At 33.8% G+C, this 21,363-nt stretch overlaps 3 protein-coding genes across 4 annotated transcripts; 2 read left to right on the forward strand and 1 right to left on the reverse strand.

Moving 5' to 3' along the window:
* Nucleotides 1-951: 951 nt before the first annotated feature.
* LOC21409944 (U-box domain-containing protein 34) lies at nucleotides 952-5,894 on the forward strand. 2 transcript variants are annotated; one of them, XM_010091788.2, is made up of 9 exons: nucleotides 952-1,187; nucleotides 1,697-1,818; nucleotides 1,919-2,034; nucleotides 2,456-2,577; nucleotides 2,650-2,945; nucleotides 3,052-3,153; nucleotides 3,452-3,880; nucleotides 4,090-4,839; nucleotides 5,421-5,894. In XM_010091788.2, the coding sequence occupies exons 1-9, from the start codon at nucleotides 1,004-1,006 to the stop codon at nucleotides 5,604-5,606; spliced, it is 2,307 nt and encodes a 768-aa protein (XP_010090090.1). In that variant the 5' UTR covers nucleotides 952-1,003; the 3' UTR covers nucleotides 5,607-5,894. The 2 variants fall into 2 exon arrangements, with proteins under 2 accessions (XP_010090090.1, XP_024017124.1); XM_024161356.1 differs by having other exon boundaries at nucleotides 4,090-4,347.
* A 937-nt stretch (nucleotides 5,895-6,831) lies between these two features.
* On the reverse strand, nucleotides 6,832-9,191 carry LOC21409945. Its single transcript, XM_010091789.2, has 5 exons — nucleotides 9,086-9,191; nucleotides 8,779-8,953; nucleotides 8,075-8,158; nucleotides 7,559-7,762; nucleotides 6,832-7,139 (listed from the first exon to the last, which is right to left on the reverse strand). The coding sequence occupies exons 1-5, from the start codon at nucleotides 9,149-9,151 to the stop codon at nucleotides 7,045-7,047; spliced, it is 624 nt and encodes a 207-aa protein (XP_010090091.1). The 5' UTR covers nucleotides 9,152-9,191; the 3' UTR covers nucleotides 6,832-7,044.
* A 6,332-nt stretch (nucleotides 9,192-15,523) lies between these two features.
* On the forward strand, nucleotides 15,524-17,227 carry LOC112090326 (protein ALP1-like). The gene has a single exon (XM_024161387.1). The coding sequence runs from the start codon at nucleotides 15,650-15,652 to the stop codon at nucleotides 17,036-17,038; it is 1,389 nt and encodes a 462-aa protein (XP_024017155.1). The 5' UTR covers nucleotides 15,524-15,649; the 3' UTR covers nucleotides 17,039-17,227.
* Nucleotides 17,228-21,363: the final 4,136 nt, after the last annotated feature.

Genomic DNA, 21,363 nt, shown 5'->3' on the forward strand with positions numbered 1-21,363 from the left:
CAACCAATAACAATTAAATGTCAAATTTTTTATATGTTATACTTAATGAGAAATTTATCACAAAGTATAGTATATGATAAATTTAACACAACAAATAGTATTGCATTAGAGAGTGTTTTTTACACTCAAATATTAGATTTATAATTGACACATTAATTATAACATTGCATTAGAGATGCTCTTAAGTATAGACTAGCATCTGAAAAAGAATTTGTAAAAGAGTCTGTATTTAGCATTCCTCTCAAGAAAGGACAGAAAATGCGGAAAACAATAGACCCGTTTGGTAACGTTTTCAAAATAATTTTGTGTTCAATACAAAAGTAAAAATGAGATTGTTTTGAGAATTATTGTAGGGCCGATTCTAAAATTACATTTGGTTAGTTTTTTAAGAGATTATTTTGACTTATGAGTATAATAAAAAAGTGAAATCATATTTAGTTATAATTATTAATTGATATAATATAACGCTGTTGATAAGTACTAAGAAATGAAAATAAAAAAAAATAAAACAACTTTCAACCGTTTTTTAATTCATTTACAAAAAGTATTCACTGTTTTTATTTTCATTTTCATTTTTAAAATATTTACTAAACAACAAAATCGTTTTTATTTTCATCTCTTAAAAGTGTGCAAAATCGTTTTTAAAAACAAGTAAAAATCAATTCTAAACGCATCTAATGTTTTTTCTTTAACGGGAAAAATGTCATAGACGAAAACGACATCAGGTTTAACATTATCTGGAAAAATTACTACAAACAAGAAACGACTTATAAACTAGAGAAACGTTAACATGAAAAACGACACGCCAATAGTCAAGTCATACAAACGACGTAGATGGCTCGCAGAACTTATCCGCACTTAGGCCCAATTAAACCAATCTCAAACAGGTCAACGGCCCAGTAACCTGTTTTAATGAAGTCTAGCAAGTATCATCCGTAGTCTCTACGCGTGTAGTTTCCTCGTAAATCGTGAGCCTTCCAATTTCCATTCTCAGGATTTTCAAATGAATCGGGATGGCGGCTTTGCTGTTCCCGCGGCGATGACGTCAGTGGCAGTGGCTGTGCACGGCGGCGGAGGCAACGATAGCCGACGCGCCGTCAAGTGGGCGGTGGAGAATCTCTGGCCCCGAGCCGATCGCTTCGTCTTGGTCCACGTCGTGCCCAAAATCTCGTCTATCCCCACTCCTTGTAAGCAAAAATCTCTTTGTTCTTTTTCTGTTTAAACACTTTCTTTGCTCTGTTCTTAGATTTTTTTTTCCTTTTTTGGAAAGTTTTTGTAAATTTCGGATTTCTGAGCTCGTCTCTGTTTGGTCGATGAGAAATGATATGGAAACTAAATGAAAATTATGAACCCAAAACGTTATCTTTTTCTTTTCTAATGAGAACGATCACTTTCTGAAATTATTTGATGATTGCTTAAAAAAAAATCAAAACTTTAATCAGAAAATATGTTTGTCAACTGTTCTTGTTGCTTGATATTTCAGAAAATACGATTATGTTTGGTGTTATTTAATCACGGATTTGAAAGGCGTTTTAGAGGCAATTTGACAATTCAGATAGCTTTTTATTTTTTTTTCTTTTTTTAAGGGTATCTATTGGTTTTGAAAGTGAAAATGGAGTGACTGTGATGATTGATGAATTTTGCTCTTCTGGAGTTGGTTTTGATGTTTCTGATATTGGAATTATGAATTTATCAGCGGGAGATTTTATCCCCGTGGCGGAACTAGATGAAAAGATGGTGGCAATGTATGTTCAGGACGTTAAAGAGAAGCTAGAAGAAGTTTTTGTTCCATTCAAGAAGCTATGCAGGACGAGAGAGGTATGATTCGAATCTCTTTTGAAGCTAGGCTATGTTTAATTCTTGTTTGTATTAAATTGAACAGAAGAAATTTTAAGATTTGTACTTAAACACTCTGTAGATCGAGACTTTGATTTTAGACGATGACGATCCGGCAAAGGCTCTTCTAAGATATGCGTCTGAGTCGGGGATTAGTTGTTTGGTCCTGGGCTCTTGCTCTTCAAATTTTCTGACAAGGTATGATGCCATTATTGCTCATTGGTCACTGTAACGTTTTGATGATGCGTTTTATGTAATACACATATGTACTGTAACAACAAATAAATTTCCCAGCTTTGACAATGTAACGTGTATGTATTTTGCACACTCCATTATTTCAAGCGTATCTTTATCTGTTATGTCATAATCATCTACCGATTTGGTTAAGTTTGAAGACATTTGTAGCTTTCATGACGGATTTGTTAATTTCATCATATACGCAAATTCGTTATTGATGTGTAAATGTTGCAATTATTGGAGTAACCATGGAACGGCCTTCTTTTAGTAAGTTTGAAAATAGATTTTAAATCTGAATATGCTTGTTCTTAAGTTAGTTTTTTAGTCAAATATGTTATTTTTCGGCTGAAACATGCTGAGTCTCAAGTCACAATTGCTATAGGAAACTGAAGGGACCAGGGGTACCAGAAATTGTTCTAAGATGTACTGCCAACGCATGTGATATTTATGTTGTGTCCAAGCAGGGAGTAATCACAAAAGCAGCTAATCCGTCATCTTCTGGGGGTATGTTTAAAGTGCATTTCTTTGCTGTTGATTCATCTTAATGTCCTCAAATTTTCTTTCTGCGCCTTGTAGAGACTAGCACTGCACGACAGAGTTCTACTCAAAGAGACCACGGTCTAGGGCTCCATGGTCTTGGTGAACAAATATCTGGGTTTCGTTCTTTCTCTGCAGAGTCCCAAGTTAGTGAAACTTTTGGAGCATCTACCATGTCCGTTCTTAGTTATCTAAATTCTGAAGCATTTACACAAATATGTTCTCCCACAAATACTAGCATACATGAAGGGAATCGTTACCAAGACCTGGAAGCCGGTCTTGAAACTCATACTTTAAGACAATGCCATTCCATGGCTTCTTTAAATATTGACAAGGTGATTTGAGCCAAGAACTTGTACCAATATTTGCATTTCTTTTCCATTTTTGGGTCTTTAAAGACTTGCAAGGCGTAGAGTTTTGATGTGATATACTATTGTGCAGTCACATGCACAAGCTGAGGTTGAACAGTTGCGTCGAGAATTGCAAAGTACTATTACAATGTATAATAGAGCTTGTGAAGAACTGGTCCATGCACAAAAGAAGGTAATTCGTCAAATATCTGGTATTTCAAATCCTGTAAACATGATACAGATGATGAATTAAAAGGTGCAATTCATTATTTCTCTGAATTTTACCTGGTTAGCAAGAATTATCTCACTGTCTGATTGCTTATCCATGTAGCAAGCATTTTTTATTTATTCCCAAAAAAAAAAAAAAAAAACAACAACAACAACAACATTTATTCATAAATGAGCTCGAAGAGACCATGAATAGTTTTGAGTGGTCTTGATAAGAGTATATGGATTGTGTTGCACATTACTTATAGTTTTCCAATTTGCAGGTCCAGTTAGCTTCTTCCGTATGCCTCGAGGAAACTCGAAGAGTGGATGCTGCCCTTGAAAGAGAAGAGCTTTTAAAGAAAATTGCTGCTGAAGAGAAAGCAAAGCATTTGGGAGCCGTGCAAGAGGTTGAGACAGCAAGAGCTTTGCTTGCAAAAGAAACTTACGAAAGACAGATTGCTGAAGTGAATGCCTTTGAAGAGTCCTTTGAGAAAAGCAAACTTATTGATGCACTCTTTTCAAGCGATAAAAGGTACAGGAGGTACACGAGGAAAGAAATAGAAATAGCGACAAATTTTTTCTCGGAGACAAATGTGATTGGTGAAGGAGGTTATGGGAAGGTCTACAAATGCAACCTTGATCACACTTCAGTAGCTGTTAAGGTTCTTCAGAGTAGTGCAGCTGAAAAGAAACAGGAGTTCTTGAAAGAGGTGCATCTTTTAAAAGTACTCATAAGAGTTTGGTTTCATTTTACCACCTTTCTGGCAGTTTACTTTTTCTATTCTATTTATTTTAGACATTCATTATATGCTTGAAGCATATGTGTCTATGTGTGTATAGATGTGTGTACAGTGTACACATCATAATTTAACTATGTTGTCTCACTTGTTCTTTAATCTTCTCCTCTAAATGTTCACAGGTCGAAGTTCTAAGTCAACTACACCATCCAAACATTGTTCTGCTGCTTGGAGCCTGTCCGGAGAGTGGTTGTCTTGTCTATGAATACATGGAAAATGGAAGCCTGGAAGATTATATCTTCCGCCGAAAAGGAAAATCACACCTTCCTTGGTTCGTAAGGTTCCGCATAGTCTTTGAAATAGCTTGTGGTCTTGCATTCCTACACTGCTCGAAGCCAGATCCTATCGTTCATCGAGATCTAAAGCCAGGGAATATCTTGGTAGGTAGAAATTTTGTTAGCAAAATTGGTGATGTTGGTCTGGCTAAACTCATTTCAGATGTCGTCCCTGACAACATCACTGAGTACAGAGACTCGATTCTTGCCGGTACGCTCTTCTACATGGATCCGGAGTATCAAAGAACTGGTACAATCCGACCAAAATCAGATGTATTTGCTTTTGGAGTCATAATCCTCCAATTGTTGACATCTCGTCATCCAAAGGGGCTTCTCTTAACTGTTAAGAATGCTATCAGAAATGGTTCCTTAGTTGATATTCTAGATAAGTCAGTTACAGACTGGCCACTTATCGAAACGGAGGAATTAGCTCGACTTGCCCTGAAGTGTTCAAAACTCAGATGCAGGGACAGACCAGATCTTGAGACTGAAGTTTTGCCTGTTCTCAAAAGACTAGTTGATAAGGCAAATGCTAGAGCAAAAGTAGAAAGAAACAACACCCACGCACCAGGCCACTATTATTGTCCAATCCTTCAGGTTAAGAGTTAGAATAAAGTTAAACAACATCAGTGGTGCTTAGCACCAGAACCCATAACTGGTGGGTCCCGCATGTGGACTTTACGCATGGGACACATCGCATTGTGATTTTTGAAGCCTGTTTGGTAGGAGGGAAAAGTGGAAGGTGGGAGAGGGGTGAGGGGATTAGTGGGAGGATTTGGAGACCCATAGCTTGGTTAGAGAAAAAATACTCGAAAGAGGAAGGAATGGATTATGTGACTGATTTCAAATCCTTCAAAGAACCTCAATTTTAATATTTCTGAATATGGAGATTAGAGAAGAGAATCTATACCAAACACAAGAAGAGAAAGGTCCTCCCCTTTGTTTCTATTCTTTTCTCACCTAGGTTGTGTCTTCCTTTTGTTTCTATTTTCTTTCCCTCTTACCAAACATAGCCTTGGTGTCACACACTATTGATGCTTACTGGCAGTGCTCCGAAGTTATATATGACTAAAAACTTGGAAATAAATTTCACTGCTCTTATTAAAAAAAGGCCAGGTATATAGTGTTAATAGTGTCTCTAAAATCCTTCTAACTACATCATTTTGTGGTTGATACAGGAGATTATGGACGACCCCCACATTGCTGCTGATGGTTTTACTTATGAGTACAGAGCAATCAAGGCGTGGCTTGAGAAACACAGCGTTTCACCAGTGACAAAGCGTAGACTTCAGCATTCTATGTTGACTACAGATCATACGTTACGCTCGGCGATAAATGATTGGAGATCACACATGACATTCTGAGGCGCCTAAACTAAGAAACAGAAGAAAATTCTTGTACCGTGCACCATTAGCGATATTGTTGTCCCGCGAGAAATTGTTTGGTTTTTTGCATTTTTGGATCAGATTTGCCTTTTTACTGAGAACCACGTATGAAATGAGCTTCTCATATCGCCACAAGTGAACTTGCTTGGTGAACATGTATGTTAATAAGTTTAGTTTCTAGTAGACAATGCAAATTTAGATTTGTATATAATTCCTACATCTGAAAGTAAATTGTTGTAAGATTTATGTTATAGTATCACGTATAATACACAGAAGCTGAGTAAACTGTTTAAAGTAGATCAATGTCTTCCGCATCCTGTTCCCTATGGTGTATATAACTGTTTTGGCCCTTTCATTTTGTAGTTGCAGTCGCTATTCTATGAATCGATTGCGTACAACAGCTTCAGCTTAACTTATAAATGTCATGATTTGCCTTGAACTAGTTGTTTGTTCAACTAAGTCAAAGACAATAGATTACATGTAACAATAGAAGTCCTAATTTTGCACATTTGCCTCTTAACGTTTTCGGGTTTGGTAAATTTCCTCTTAATTTTTTTTTTTTTTTTTTTTTTGATAAATAACTCGAGCATTTGACAAAGTGTTGTAGCGTATTCTCTAATCGACTGGCTGTTAAAATTTAGTTAAAAAAAGTCCTCATTTACATGAGTAAGCTCATATATAACTGTTTTGGCCCTTTCATTTTGTAGTTGCAGTCGCTATTCTATGAATCGATTGCGTACAACAGCTTCAGCTTAACTTATAAATGTCATGATTTGCCTTGAACTAGTTGTTTGTTCAACTAAGTCAAAGACAATAGATTACATGTAACAATAGAAGTCCTAATTTTGCACATTTGCCTCTTAACGTTTTCGGGTTTGGTAAATTACCTCTTAATTTTTTTTTTTTTTTTTTTTTGATAAATAACTCGAGCATTTGACAAAGTGTTGTAGCGTATTCTCTAATCGACTGGCTGTTAAAATTTGGATAAAAAAAGTCCTCATTTACATGAGTAAGCTCATTTAAAGAAAGAGATTGAAATTTCGAATGACAATTGAAACATGTCGTGTCATATGGCATGAGGTGTGTTTTCTTCAAAATTTTAACATGTCTATCAATTTAAGAATGTTATTTTCTTTCTCTGAGCAACTTGCTAATTCTGTCAAAGTTCGACCGACAAAAAATCGTAAAAGAAACATGTCAAAAATTGCATCCCTATAAATGTTAACTATCATCCTCATATTTGTCCAATGGAAAATTCATTCATTTCTAGTTTCTGCAGGAGAAGTTACTTTACTACAACAGTGGCCTACTTTATTTGTATATAATATAATCTGTACAAACTCTTTTTCTTCCTATTAGGACAATGGAACTCCAGAGTCATCATCAACATTGCAAAGTTGGTGGCTCGAAATTGAGTTCAATTGTCCACTTGTGTAAACTCCAGAGCGTTTGCATCTGGATCTCGAGCGAAAATTGCAGGCCTCCCTGATTTACTAAGAGTGTAAGGAATACCTGCAATGCAAGAGATTACACAATAAGATGTCCACAATATTCCCTGTATAAATCATCACCCACATCAAATATATCAGCCTTTACACAAGAGCTTCTTCTATGTTATGTCAACGGACATTTGGAATATTTAAGAAAATTTGACGGTCAAGAAACTAACACTAATTGTAAATTTTTCTTGTCTGTTTTTTCAGAGAATTTTGTGACCTTATTGTTAAGATACAGTTTTTAACGGCAAATCACATCAAAATCGTATTAGGTTAAGTAAAATACGATTATTTGACAAAATCTAATGAAAGATCTAGCTTTTCAAAAGTATACGTCTTATCGATACCTACAACAGATTCTCCCTTTTCATCTTCATGTTATGAACATAACATGCAAATAAAGGATTAATAAGTGATGAGAACATTCAAGTTTACCGTTTTCATCAAAGATTGCTTTGAGCTTAGAAACATCACGAATGGCAATGCACGTATGACGGTCACGGCCTCCATGCTGAGGTCTTCCGGTCAAAGGATCAGGATTTGGAAGCTCCATCAGATGAATCATCTCAGAACCAACCCATAACCAAGCACCCCTGTAGGGAAGCTTGTCATGTGGCCTTGCTTCATTGATTTCAAGGCCTAATTTTTACAAAACACAAAAGTTAATATTATATCAGAAACTCAGAAGTTCTTACAATTTCCTAACATTGGGAATTTTTATGGTAAAGAATCACTATCGGCATATACTGTCGTGTTAGTTGTTAGATTATTTTTTATTGGTCTAATCTATGAATGGAAGGTCACGCGCTGTATATTTTTAACATGAACGCTCATAAATCATGCTGATAAAAAAATTAATTTAATAATTAAAATAACAGTTTCTACCAACATTTATGTACCAAAGGAAAAAAGAAAAGTATGCATGGAAAATAGGAAAATTTTCAACATTACCAAGAATATTCTGGTAAAAGTGGAGAGACCTTTCCAGGTTCTCGCACAAGAGCCCAACGTGGTGGACACTAACAACCCCATAATCTGCAACAGCATAGTACTAGCAAACAATTAGATAAGCACAAAGAATAAAAGCATGTATGAAAAAATATATTGTTTACGATCATAATTTAAAGGGGGATAATCTTTCACATGACCAACAAGCAACCGCCCCTAAACCCTTTTATTCTTTAAGCACTTTTCACTTTTTATATCCACATTTGTCTCTCTCTCTCTCTCTTTCTCTCCCTCTCTCTGTCAGACAAATTAACAAACAGTTAACAATCTATTCTTCCAACACAAGATTCTGCACACTTCCCTATATTACTTTCAGAGTTCAAATCCTCAAACCCAAATTCAAAAAACAATAAAAGGATAACATTAAACTCAGCTTACCAAAGTACTACCCCAAACCGTTTGAAGAATTTTACACAGGAAAAAGATATTCTATCGATTACTTTTCAATTCTAATATAATCTAATACTTTAAGAAGTATCACAGAATTTTCAAAACAAATAATGTTCTTTAATTACTTTATTTGGCACGTGATTCTCATACACTTAACCCTTACCAATTGAACCATGACTAAAATAAAAGTTTCAAAAACCCAAGTTTGAAAACAATATTCGATCAAAATAAAAATGGTCAAAAATTCAAGGTGTCACCATGCTTGTCGTTGAGAGTAACAGATTGTTGTTTCTCGATCACATCTCCTTCAATGGCCATCTTGGCTTTCGTCACCGAACAATTCCCATGACGTTTGCCGATTCTAGAACTTGTCTTGTAAAGTTGTTCGGACAGTGGATTCGTACATATTCTGCTAAGACTAGATCGATTTGCCTGAACCCAGAAGAACAAAAGAAAAGGAATCCGAATAATAAGAACCGAAAATTGATTCCAAAAGTTCGGAACTTTAAACGACCAAATACCCAGAAAAGAGAAATGGGTTTCTTATGGAAATTTCGGAATTACCTTGTGTTGCAGAGGAAAAGTGGGAGGTTGACTGAGAAGAGACGCCATTGTAGAGCAACTGTACATTTTGGTGCTGTTTTTGTTGGACTTGGAATATGTGACTGAGATCTCAGTCAGTTTAAAAGCCACTCATTGCCTTTCTGGCTCGGAACCACTATTTCCAAGTCGGGGTGTTTGTGCAAAATATTAAAAAACTCGAGATTTATATGCAAATAAAGATAAGTTCAGGGTCCCTTTGAAAAAATGTAGATTTCAAGCCTTCAAAAAATTAAGGAAAAGTTTCATTTCAAATTTAACAAATTACGTACTCAAAAAATAATCGCAAATGACGACTAACTATAAGAAAATTCAATTCCGAACATTGACCGAAACCTCTAGTGAAGATGAATGAAGTATGTAGACGAACATAAGTGTTGAGACCTTAAGGGAAAAGACTCACTCAGCATATACAAAATCAAATGCGATCAAAGCTCATTAAAAAAATCACTTAAATCAATGAATAAATCCAGTCGACCAAATCTAAACCTCGAATACTTGGGGCACGAGTGATACTGTCTAAAAATAAATCTAGCATATACCAACCCACATACATTGTTGAAAACGAATTCAAACGAGTTGGACACACAAATAAAATCAAAAGATGGAAAACCACCTTTGTTATTAGAACACATAATCATGACAAAAACAACATCATGTTTATTGCAAATAAATAAAAAAATATAAGAAAAAAGAATGAAGATAACACCATGATGAAACGAGGACATCCGCTACCGTCACCATCGAGCCATCTTCCATCGGCGATCAATTTTGCGCCAATATGCGGACCTCAACGCCCCTTACCCAAGCATCTGGCCTCATATTTAGTATCACCTCCACGAGCAATAAAGTCCCATCTGTTGCACTCCTCGCTCAAATTAGGGCACGCCGACAAACCCTAAGGCAATGTGCTGCATACATTACAGCAAAAATCCTAGGGTTGTTCTTTTACATTTTTGAGTTAGGGTGACTTGATTGATGATCTTGAGTGAGTTTGAGTTATAACTTGAATTGAAGTTGTAACTTGAGTTTGCGTTTGGATGTGCACATTTGAGCTATGATTTGAATTTAGAATCTTTTTTAGTTTGTATTTGGGTGGGTCAAAACTTAAATTTACATTTAGATAGTATTTTAATAAAAACTCAATGGTGATGAAAATTTTAGATGGGTATATGTGTGGGGTTTTATTCGTCTTTTCGTTGTGAATGCATAAAAAAAACATCTCAATCAAAAATAAAACGAAAAAGTTATGACATTTTTAAGAATAGAAAAAATATTGTTTGAGTTGAAGGGGAAACTTGAACTCGAATTTAATCCCAAACTCGAGTTTAAACTCAAATTTTACAAAAGAACACGAACTTAAATAAAGTTGTAACTCGAGTTCAAACTTTTTTTAAATTTCGTTAAAGAAGAACAACCACCTAATGTCTAAGCGTATGTGTGAGAGAGAAAGAGAGAGATATTTGATATGAACAAAAAAAAAAAAAGACCATGTGAACATCTGTTGACAATGGGACACTTACTATGTGTATGTGACGACAATTTTTTATTTTTTGGTGGTGGACTGTCTACAGAAGAACAAGGCTTATACTATACTATTAGTATTGACTAGTGATTTTGATTTATGATGACTTTTTTTTCTGGGGTAAACTACTTTAATGTACAAAACTATCATTATCCGTATGGTCAGGAGATGATCAACAATTCTTCTCCCTAATATTGTAGGCTGTGTTGCATTTACACCAAAAATGTCAAGAAGTCGCTTTCAGAGTTGTGATACACGGCTTTAAGGTAAATACCCCAAGTCACCCTCATGTTTGAACTCATTTAATACCCGATTAATTATCCATACGAGAAAAAAAAAAAAAAAAAATTAGAGAGAGCAATGTCAACCAGTACTTTCAAGTTTCAATCTAAAGGAAAGAATAGTATATTTGATCTTATAAACTATTACATTGGTTGTTTATGTAGGCGAGAGAATCGTGTCAATTTTATTGTCTGCTCAAAAGTGATTATAGATTTACTCATAAAAGGACTTTTTTTTTAATGTATATTGAAAAAAATAATACAGATTTGACGACCGATAAATAATGAACGTTAGTGTTTAAAAAAAAATACTAGAGAAATTCCTTAAAAGAAAAGGTAGGAAGTGAGGAAATAAAGACAGGTGCATGTATTCAGCAAAAAAGGCAATTTAGACATAAATAAGATTGATTTGCAAGAGGGACATTTAACATTTTAACGCTGCGTTTTGAGTTTAGTTAAAAGGTAACCTTATATTTTGGATATTCTGGAAATTATATCAAATGTTAACTTGTAATCTTGCATCTTTCTCCAAGTAAACAACTGGTTTTGATATCTTCATTAACAAATTTTAGCATTTCTAGCTTATAAATAAACCAATAATAAAATACTAATTGATGAACTTATATTTTGAAAAGAAAATACAACTCTTATGATTTATTTTCTTTTATTTAACATTGCTCCTAATTCTCTTTTTGGAACTTTTTCTGGTAGGCTTTTCAACCGGCAATGTCAACTTTTAACTGTTAGATCTGATAAAAATCACATCAAATTAAAAAAATATGTAGAATAGACAATTTCTGATACAGATATGCCGATTGAAAAATAAAAGATACCCAGTAGTTCATTTTTTCTGATCCTACTAAAAAAACTCATTTTTTTTAAATACCTTAACTTATCATTTTTTTTTGGAGGACCTTATCTTATCAATTTACACAATACTAAAACTTAGCAATGAATCCAATAAATGTATGTGTTTCATGTGAGAATTGACAATAGAGTAGGACGGATAAATGTGAATCGAAGCAAAAAAATTATTGTTTGCGTGGAATCAAGAAATGAAGAACTTATGCGCGTATATAATCAATAGTAAATGCATGAGGGGAGTTCTTACATGTTTTGCCAACAAAAGTTAAATTTGGTAGCTCTTATTAAATACAATAAGACAATGTCAAGTTATTACGTATCCAAGGTATAGGGAGAAAATGATCTATTAAGTAATTTGCTCAAACACATTAATGCCTTTGATAATTATCTATAATCTAAAATCTATAATATGCCCATAAGCGAGTAAGCGACAAATTAGTCAATTCAAATTATCTTTTATTGTAACAACTTCCTCTTCAAATTCTTATTTAGTGAAAAATCCAACTCAAATGAAAATGAATACTAAAGGGGTGTGTTTAGAGTAAGGATTCGTGTCGTGGTTTGGATTATGATTCGTGACTTGTTATAATATTTTTTCTCATAAAACACACGTAAATTAAAAATAATTCTGAATTATAATTTTAAATTTATAAACTAAACGTTCTTTAAATTTTAAATGAAAAAAGAGCATGCGTGTCAGGGGAGTTCTAATTTTTAATTAAAATTATTTATAAGGAAAAAAAATCCTTAAAAGAAAGAAAGTAAAATTAAGAAAAAAACCATTTGTGAATCGTGACCACCGTGACTCCGAGAGAGATAGAGAGAGAGAGAGAGAGAGAGAGAGAGGGGGGGGGGGGGGGGGGGGGGTCTTTATTTCCTTTTACAGCAGATTATGCTTCTTTAAATTTTAAATGAAAAAAGGGCATGCGTGTCAGGGGAGCTCTAATTTTTAATTAAAATTATTTATAAGGAAAAAAATCCTTAAAAGAAAGAAAGTAAAATTAAGAAAAAAAACCGTTCGTGAACCGTGACCACCGTGACGGGGGAAGACGGGTAAAAATGCTTCCAGCTTTATTTCCTTTTACAGCAGATTATGCTTTTTATCTCTTTTAAACATTTAGAGGAAGAAAAATGATAGCAAGAATGTATGCAATATACTTTTAATGTGTTTTTTTGGTTAATTAATTTCACAGAAGGTCCTTAAGGTTTACATTTAATTTCACTTTAGTCTTTAATTTTGAGGCGTCATATAATTAGTTTATGAAGTTTTTATTTTATTTCAGCTCTGTTATTCTGTTAATTATGCGTTAAAATTTGATAGTATCTGTGTAAATTATATCCCAAAATTAGAAACTATTAATTTTTGGACTATTTATGGAAATTAACTTTTGTTTTTTGTTTTTTTTGTATTGTTTTGGTGTCTATATTTTATATAGTTTCACAATTTTGGTCCATAATTTCTATAGATTTAGTCAAATATTTAATACCTGACTAACAAAATGACCGAAATTGAAATAGAGTAAAACCTCATGAACTAATTATAAGACTTTTAAAAATTAAGAACCAAAATGTGATTGAAGAAAATCACAGGAACCAAGATCAACCCTTTTTTCTTTTTTAAACAAAATGTTCTTAGAAGAATGTGAAAAGTAACACGTAATTGTCAAATGATATATAATACATGAGTATTTTAGTAACTTTATTATGTTTAAAGCTAGTTTTACCTTTAAAGTTGATATGATTTAAAAATTTTAGTTGTTAATGAAAATAAATTAAAGTTAACAAAATAATAATCTCTCATCTCATTCTCATGTGATTATCAGATAAGTAGCTAAGAGAATACTTGTTCATTAAATTGTTCAACGATCTTCATTCTTTGTGTAATACATGTTATTATGTTAATAAAAAAGGAAATTTACAAGAGTTTTTAAGTTCAAGGAAAACGAATGTTACAAATTGAAGTTCTAAGGGTATTTTATAATACGATTTATAGTCTAAGGAGAAACATGATGAGGTTGTTGTATACATACTTAAAATTTAAATCATGATTCTATTACAATATTTTCTCTCACAAATACCCGTCAATAGTTTTTTCTCAAAAAATTTGAATCAAAACTCAAATTATGATTCAAATACCCTTCCAAAACAGGTCTAATATTTGTCCAAATCATAATGCAAAGATTTTTTTTTTGGCTACTATTTCACATATCGGTTGGCAAATGTTGAATATCGTGAGGCACAGTTAGAAAGGTTATAGTTGAGAAAGAACTTTTGTAATTAATCCCTAATTTTATTTGAAGGTTTAGTTTTGTTCATTTCATCGATTCGAGTTTCTAATTTTAATTTTGTTACAGTTAAAAGCTCTCACAAAAAGTCACATATAACTTTTTTATTTTACAGTTAAAAATTATTACATAAAATCACATCTTAATTTAAATTAAAAACTCAAATCAACGAACGAATAATGTCATACTCAGTCATTCCTTCAGGTCAAATAGTCAAATGTATATCCTCATCTAGTGAACTTTACTTAGCGTATGGACAGCTGCTCTCAATAACTTTGCTACGTAGTGAAGGGTTATTGCTCCCCCTATATATTCTAAGTCATATTAAGATATAATTAATCTACATCTTTAATTATAATCAAATAACATTAAGAAAATTACTTAGTAAAGTAGAAACAAAAGACTTTCCTCGAGTACTTGTCACTCTCACGCTAATGAAACATGGCATGATGGCAATTACACTTATTTAAAGAGAGAAAATACTTGATAAAGAAGAAAATAAACTTTTTTAAAAAAAAAATGAAGTAATTTTTTATTCGTTTGTTTCATAGATTTAACTATTGAATAACTATTATTCAAGCATTTTTACTACAACATTTATTCTTATAAAATTTAAATTTGTTTTTAAAAATTTTTATTTAAATTTATGAATCATAAAGCATTCAAACAATTTTAATTACTGGATGTTTGGTTCACAAATTTAAAATTATTTTTAATTTATGTATATTTTTTGTGAAAAAAAATATTATAACAAATTACGAATAATAATTTAAATTATGACCGAACGCTTATTTAATTTGTACTCACTATTCTAACTAAAATTAAATTGATAAAATAAACAGAATTTTTATTTGTCACATAAAAGTATCCACAAAAAAGTGGTTACGTATAACACAACAAAAAACAAGAAAAACAAAAACTTAGGCGCGTAAATCACAAATAGCAAAAACTTAAGGGGGAGCGCTATCCTGGATATTTCGCCAACAAATCAAAAACAGTAGAAAAGTCGCCAGCAGATAGCAAATCATACACTCTCGGAGGGCATTCCAGATAATTATCCTCTTTTTTTTTTTTTTTCTCTCTCTCCTATCTATTTGTCCTCTTTCCTCTCTCAATCCTCCTCAACAAAACCGAAGCTTCTCCACAACCCTCCATTTCACCAACGTTTTCATTTTCATTAAAAATAAGGAAAAAAAAAATAATACCATCATCTCATCATCAAAACAATCGAATTCTTGAAGTCCACCCAACCGCGTACGAGATCCCACAGAGAAAGAGATCAAACAGTATCTTTTATTTATTTTATTGTTATTTTTTTTAAAAAAATAATAAAATAAAATCAAAGAAAAGTCAAGTCACCGTCAAAAACCCCAAATACGCCGCGTTCACATTTGCGCACACGCTTCTCTCGCTCGCCATGCCATATATATCTCCCAACGCCAACTCTTTTCTCCTCCATCTCAATTTCTTCGATTCACTTCCATACCAAGAAACACAAAAACAAAATCAAAGAGAAAAAAAGAGAATAAAAGGAAAAAACCCAGTTCGTTCACACTTCTGTTGGATCATTTTCATGGAAATTAGCCCCGTCCTATCGTTTCTTAACCAGGAAGACTTTTCTCACTTCTTCAGCTCGTTCCCAGATATGGACGACGACTCTTTTGATGTGAATTTGAACGACGGAAACGACTCAAGAAAGCGGCGAAGAAAGGACGAAGAGCAAGAATACGAGATTAACAAGAATCTCGACCAACATTACTCCCAATTGAACGATTTGGATCAGTCCCTAACCAAACGAGCTCGCCGATCGACCTCTACCGCCGTGGTCCTCGCCGCGGCAACGGCGGAGAGTAATACGGTGCCGTCGAGCTCGGGGAATGGGGCACCGGTCGGGCACCAGCGACGGCTGTGGGTGAAGGACCGGTCGAAGGACTGGTGGGACCAGCACAACCACCCGGACTTTCCCGAGGAGGAGTTCAAGAGGGAGTTCAGGATGAGCAAAGCGACCTTCGAGATGATCTGCAATGAGCTCGACTCATCTGTAATGAAGAAGAACACGATGCTTCGGGAGGCGATTCCGGTTCGCCAGAGAGTCGCGGTCTGCATTTGGAGGTTGGCCACCGGCGAGCCTCTCCGCCTCGTCTCGAAGCGTTTCGGGCTTGGGATTTCGACCTGCCACAAGCTCGTCTTGGAGGTCTGCTCGGCGATCAGAACAGTTCTGATGCCGAAATTCCTCCAATGGCCCGACGAGCAGAGGATGAAGACGATCAAGGAGGAGTTCGAATCAATCTCCGGGATCAAGAACGTCGCCGGGGCAATGTACACCACCCACGTCCCGATCATCGCGCCGAAGATAAGCGTGGCGGCGTATTTCAACAAGAGACACACCGAGAGGAACCAGAAAACCTCGTACTCGATCACGGTCCAAGGCGTCGTCGATCCCAAAGGAGTTTTCACCGACGTCTGTATCGGGTGGCCCGGCTCAATGCCGGATGATCAAGTGCTCGAAAAGTCGGCGCTTTTCCAGCGGGCGAGTCGCGGGCTTCTGAGGGATGTTTGGATCGTGGGAAACTCTGGATTTCCGCTTCTCGACTGGGTTTTGGTCCCGTACACAAGGCAGAATCTGACTTGGGCGCAACACGCTTTCAATGAGAAGGTTGGGGAGGTCCAAAACGTGGCTAAGGAGGCTTTCGCTAAGCTTAAAGGAAGGTGGTCGTGTTTGCAGAAGAGGACTGAGGTTAAGCTTCAGGACTTGCCTGTGGTTCTTGGGGCTTGCTGTGTTTTGCACAACATTTGTGAGATGAGGAATGAGGAGATTGATCCGACGGCCAAGTTTGAGCTTTTTGATGATGAGATGGTGGCTGAGAATAGCTTAAGGTCTGCCACCTCTGTGCAGAAGAGAGATCAGATTGCGCATAACTTGTTGCACCATGGCCTTGCTGGCACTTCTTTTCTATCTTGATGATTGCTTATTACTTGTTAGTTAAAGGAAAGTTTTTTTTTTCCCTTTTAGCTATAATTCTTTTGGGTTATAGATACAGAATAAGAGTAAGATTCAATTTTTTTGTAGGTTGGTTTGAGTTTCTTCTGTACAAGATTGTATTTGATTCTAGCAATTAGCAATTGTAAGAATGAAATGTATACTTTTTTACACTTGTATGAATGATCTGTCTTGTTTATGATTTTTTGCGTTACGGTTGATTATTGTTGTTGTTGGGTTTAGTTAGAAGAAGTTTAATTTATGTATTTAAAATTATTTTTATTTTATGTATATTTTTTATAAAAAAAATACTATAAAAAATTATTAATCATAATTCAAAATTAATAAGGAATATAGAAAATAAACTCTAATTTTGTTTAGTTTATTGCCATGATGGGGTTGAAGAATCTAAAAGGCCCCAATTTGCATTTGACAAGCGTGTGTAGTGTCGCAGGGAACATCAGAGACACCATTTTTCAACGCTTATGAAAATCCTTTTTGCAGTGTATCAGGGAACATCAGAGACACCATTTTTCAACGCTTATGAAAATCCTTTTTGCAGTGTATCAGGGAACATCAGAGACACCATTTTTCAACGCTTATGAAAATCCTTTTTGCAGCCGTAATTTTGGCGTAATTTTGGCCGTTATCTTACTCATTTAAGTTTTTAATTTTAATTTTTTACAAAAGATTATAATTAATTTTTTTATAGTAACAAAATTAATAAAATGAACCAAGTCTTTATCAGTTATGTTGAGTCCAACTATATTATGACTGATGACTGATTGCTACGCGTTTCTTCGTCGTGTTTGGCGCTGAACAACATTATTGTCGTTATGCTTGCTTGCTGTGTCCCACGAGTGTCGTTGTTGTTGATCTCCGTTGGTAAACCGTCGAACTTAGGCCCTTTGACATTTATGAAACTTCTGTCTTGGCATTGATGAAGGAGACTGATTACAGTGACCGGTAAGAAAGTATGAAGTGTGAACTTGGGTTGGCTTGTTGAACTTATGTTACTTGTATCCCTCGCTGGATTGGAAGTGAGAATGCACAAACAAGCTTTTCTTTTAGTCCAAGGCAAAAGGATTAAGAAAAAAAAGAAAGAAATGGGACAAGTCTAAATGCTTGCATATATTCTCATGCTAATACGATACCAACAAAATCATTTCTTTGAAACTGTTTGCACGAGTCACGCAGTGAGTTTCCTCCAAGACTAGTAGTGATCCCTGCCGTTTAGACGTCCTGCAATGGCTAGTTTACGGTAGAAACTAATGTGTAACGTGTGCGATGCAAAGGATATGTAACATCGTCATTAAAACTTCTAATTTTTTTCATTCTCGCATATGTTGTAGTAGAATAAAGTGTGAAGAGGAACAACCATCTGTAACTATCCTCTTAAGACACAAAGACCTCCAAAGTTAAGAAATATTCGCATTAAATTATAGGCTCATGTTCAAAGACAGCGCGTTACCTTAATTAATAGCTCCACTATTAGCTAAGGAAAATTGAACCGGTAGTCTCAAGCGCGTTTCCCATGAAATTTTTATTTTACCGATTTGAGTTTAGAATTCGAGTTTTACTACAGTAAAAACTCTCAGAAACAGTTACATATAATTTTTTTACTACAGTAAAAAACTCTCACATAAAATCACATCTCAACTCGAATCAATAAACTAAACGGACCCTTAAAATTAAGATCTTCCTATTTACCAAATCACTTGTGAATAAGCTCCAGCATATGTTACATATTAGGAGAACATATACTTCACTTTAGGTCATTGTGCGGCCATGTCTTGTCCTTGTGAGCATATGAAATTGGTTTGTTTGTTTGTTTTTTTTCAGATTTGTCTTTCTTATCAAAACTATGAAAAGCATAAACTGCTTAATCAATATATATATGCAACTAAATTTCACCTTAGTTACCTTTGTGAGTTCTGTTAAAATAACTGAATTTTTTCTAAATGTATTAACTTCTATCAAAGCTGTCAATCTAGTCCACCCGACTCGGGCTATAGCTGCCATTCGGGTCAAAAGGAAAAATGGGCCATGTCCGGTCAGATAGGGCCGAAGAAGGTAAGGGAAGGTCCATCTTGAGCACTTTATAAGAACATTACGAGTTTTAAATTTGAATTAAAATATACTGACATATATAAATGATTGTAGACAATACCACAGCTTAGGATATTTAAGAATCGTAAAATTCATAAAAGCTACAAATATATAAATAAAAACTTATAAACTCTTACAAAATCTAAAGATGCTGAATAAAATACACAAAAATACAAGTATAACTTTGTTCAGTACACAAACTTAAATGATGTTACTGTAATATATTTTATAATAGTTTTAGTACCTATGATAAAATTCAATCCAACCTTAAAAATTATGACATATTGCCTAAATATCTCGTCCATCTTGACTCGGCTCTAGGCCTATACAGTAAAATTTCAATAGTAGAGTTTAAATATAGCAACATTTTTAAAATATTACAAAAATAACTAAATTTTGATATCATTAAACTAATGACTATGTCACTACATAGTACAAAATGTGACATCATTATAATGACTATGTCAATTTTGCTTTATTTATAATATTTTCATAATTTTGCTAAATTTCAACTCATGGAATTTTGCCATGTAGTGTAATTATTACTTTTTTTATATAAGAAAGTATTTGAAAAAAAAAAAAGAAAAAGGAGACAAATATTTTTTTAGATTGCATGAGTCTTAATTTTTATCATTTATTATTGTCTAATACCTTTTTAATCAAAACTATATTACTCAAAAGAGTATGAATCAAGAGTATGAGGTAAAATTCTAGACATATGCACTTTTAAGGGTAACTTCAATAATTTTCTCCTAAAAAAATAAATAAAAAAACCTAACAGGTTGGATATGGTTCTTGTGCATATTTTACCTGGTCAAATTGTAACTCTAACTTCTATCATTACAACACCTTTTAAATTATGAATTACGAGACAAATATCTCATACATTGGATACAAATTTTTACCGTTTAATCTTGATTAAGACTATTTCAATAACTTTATTAGTCAAAAGAGTATTAATAAAGAATAAGGGATAAAAATCTAGAACTATGTAAGTAAGTTCAATAATTTTCTCCTTAAATTAATATATAGGTACACATAAAAAGTGAAACTCTAACAATTTTGTATCGTAACTTTTTTGCCCTTGAATTTTTTATCCTAATTTAGGAACAATGTGTTGGTTTCCGAAACGATTTCGGATGCAGAAGCGTGTAACTATAGATCGTGTATAACAAAAATTTTCATAAAACTTTAAAATACTCTATAGATCGTGTATGGAAAACTGAATATTTTTCTCAAAGGAATACCAAACAGAGTATTCTCAAGACCATTTCCAAAAAGGACTACTATCATAATAACTCTTTTATCTTTTAAAATTAGGAGTTTTTTCAATAGACTAATTTATTAGTAGTACCAGTTTATGACCGTTAAATCTGATTAAATCACATCAAATTAAAAAAAATGTAAAACAGACAGTTCTTGATAACAGCTAAAAAAAACTATCAACAATTTATTTTTTTCAGTCACAGAAACTCCCATAAAAGTATCAAAAATTCTTTTTGCCCCATAACTTTATAATATTTAATTAAAGACTGTAAACATAAAACATCCGAGACTAGGAGTTTGGTATTTAGGCTCCGTTTGGTATGAGGGTTCAAACCAGAGTGATTTTGATTCTAATTTTAGAACCAGAACCATGATTCATGGTTTTTGATCCAATCATGATAATGGAACCAGAACCAGAATTCAGGGGTTTAAAACCACCCAAAACTAAGGGGAGGTAGTTTTAAAATCAACGGTGGTTCTAGTTTAAAATATCGCATGGTGCTGGTTTAAAACATCGCATTAGAGTTCAAATCTTGAACCATAACCATTCAAACCAAATACTGATTTTTAAACCTTGACCCATAACCATGTTTTACTTTTTGTAAAAAAACAAAGGTTTGAACCAAAATCATGATGCTGGTTCTATAACTCTCGAGGTGCGTTTTGTTGGGTGAGAAGAAAATGAATAAAATGGAATGAAATCCAAGTATGATGTTTTGTTAGATTTATAAGAAAAAAATGGTCATTCAAAAAGAATGACCATTCACCCATTTCAAGTGAATCATCATTCATTTATCACATGGGAGGAATAACAATTCCAAACTATTTTCTTCATTTTTTTCATAATTATCCTTCAATATTATAATATAATTACAATATATTATATAGTTGTTATATCTTATAATATAATATATAATAAAAAATATAATAAT

This window comes from Morus notabilis, unplaced genomic scaffold, assembly GCF_000414095.1.
Source record: "Morus notabilis unplaced genomic scaffold, ASM41409v2 Scaffold329, whole genome shotgun sequence".
Lineage (NCBI taxonomy): Eukaryota > Viridiplantae > Streptophyta > Magnoliopsida > Rosales > Moraceae > Morus > Morus notabilis.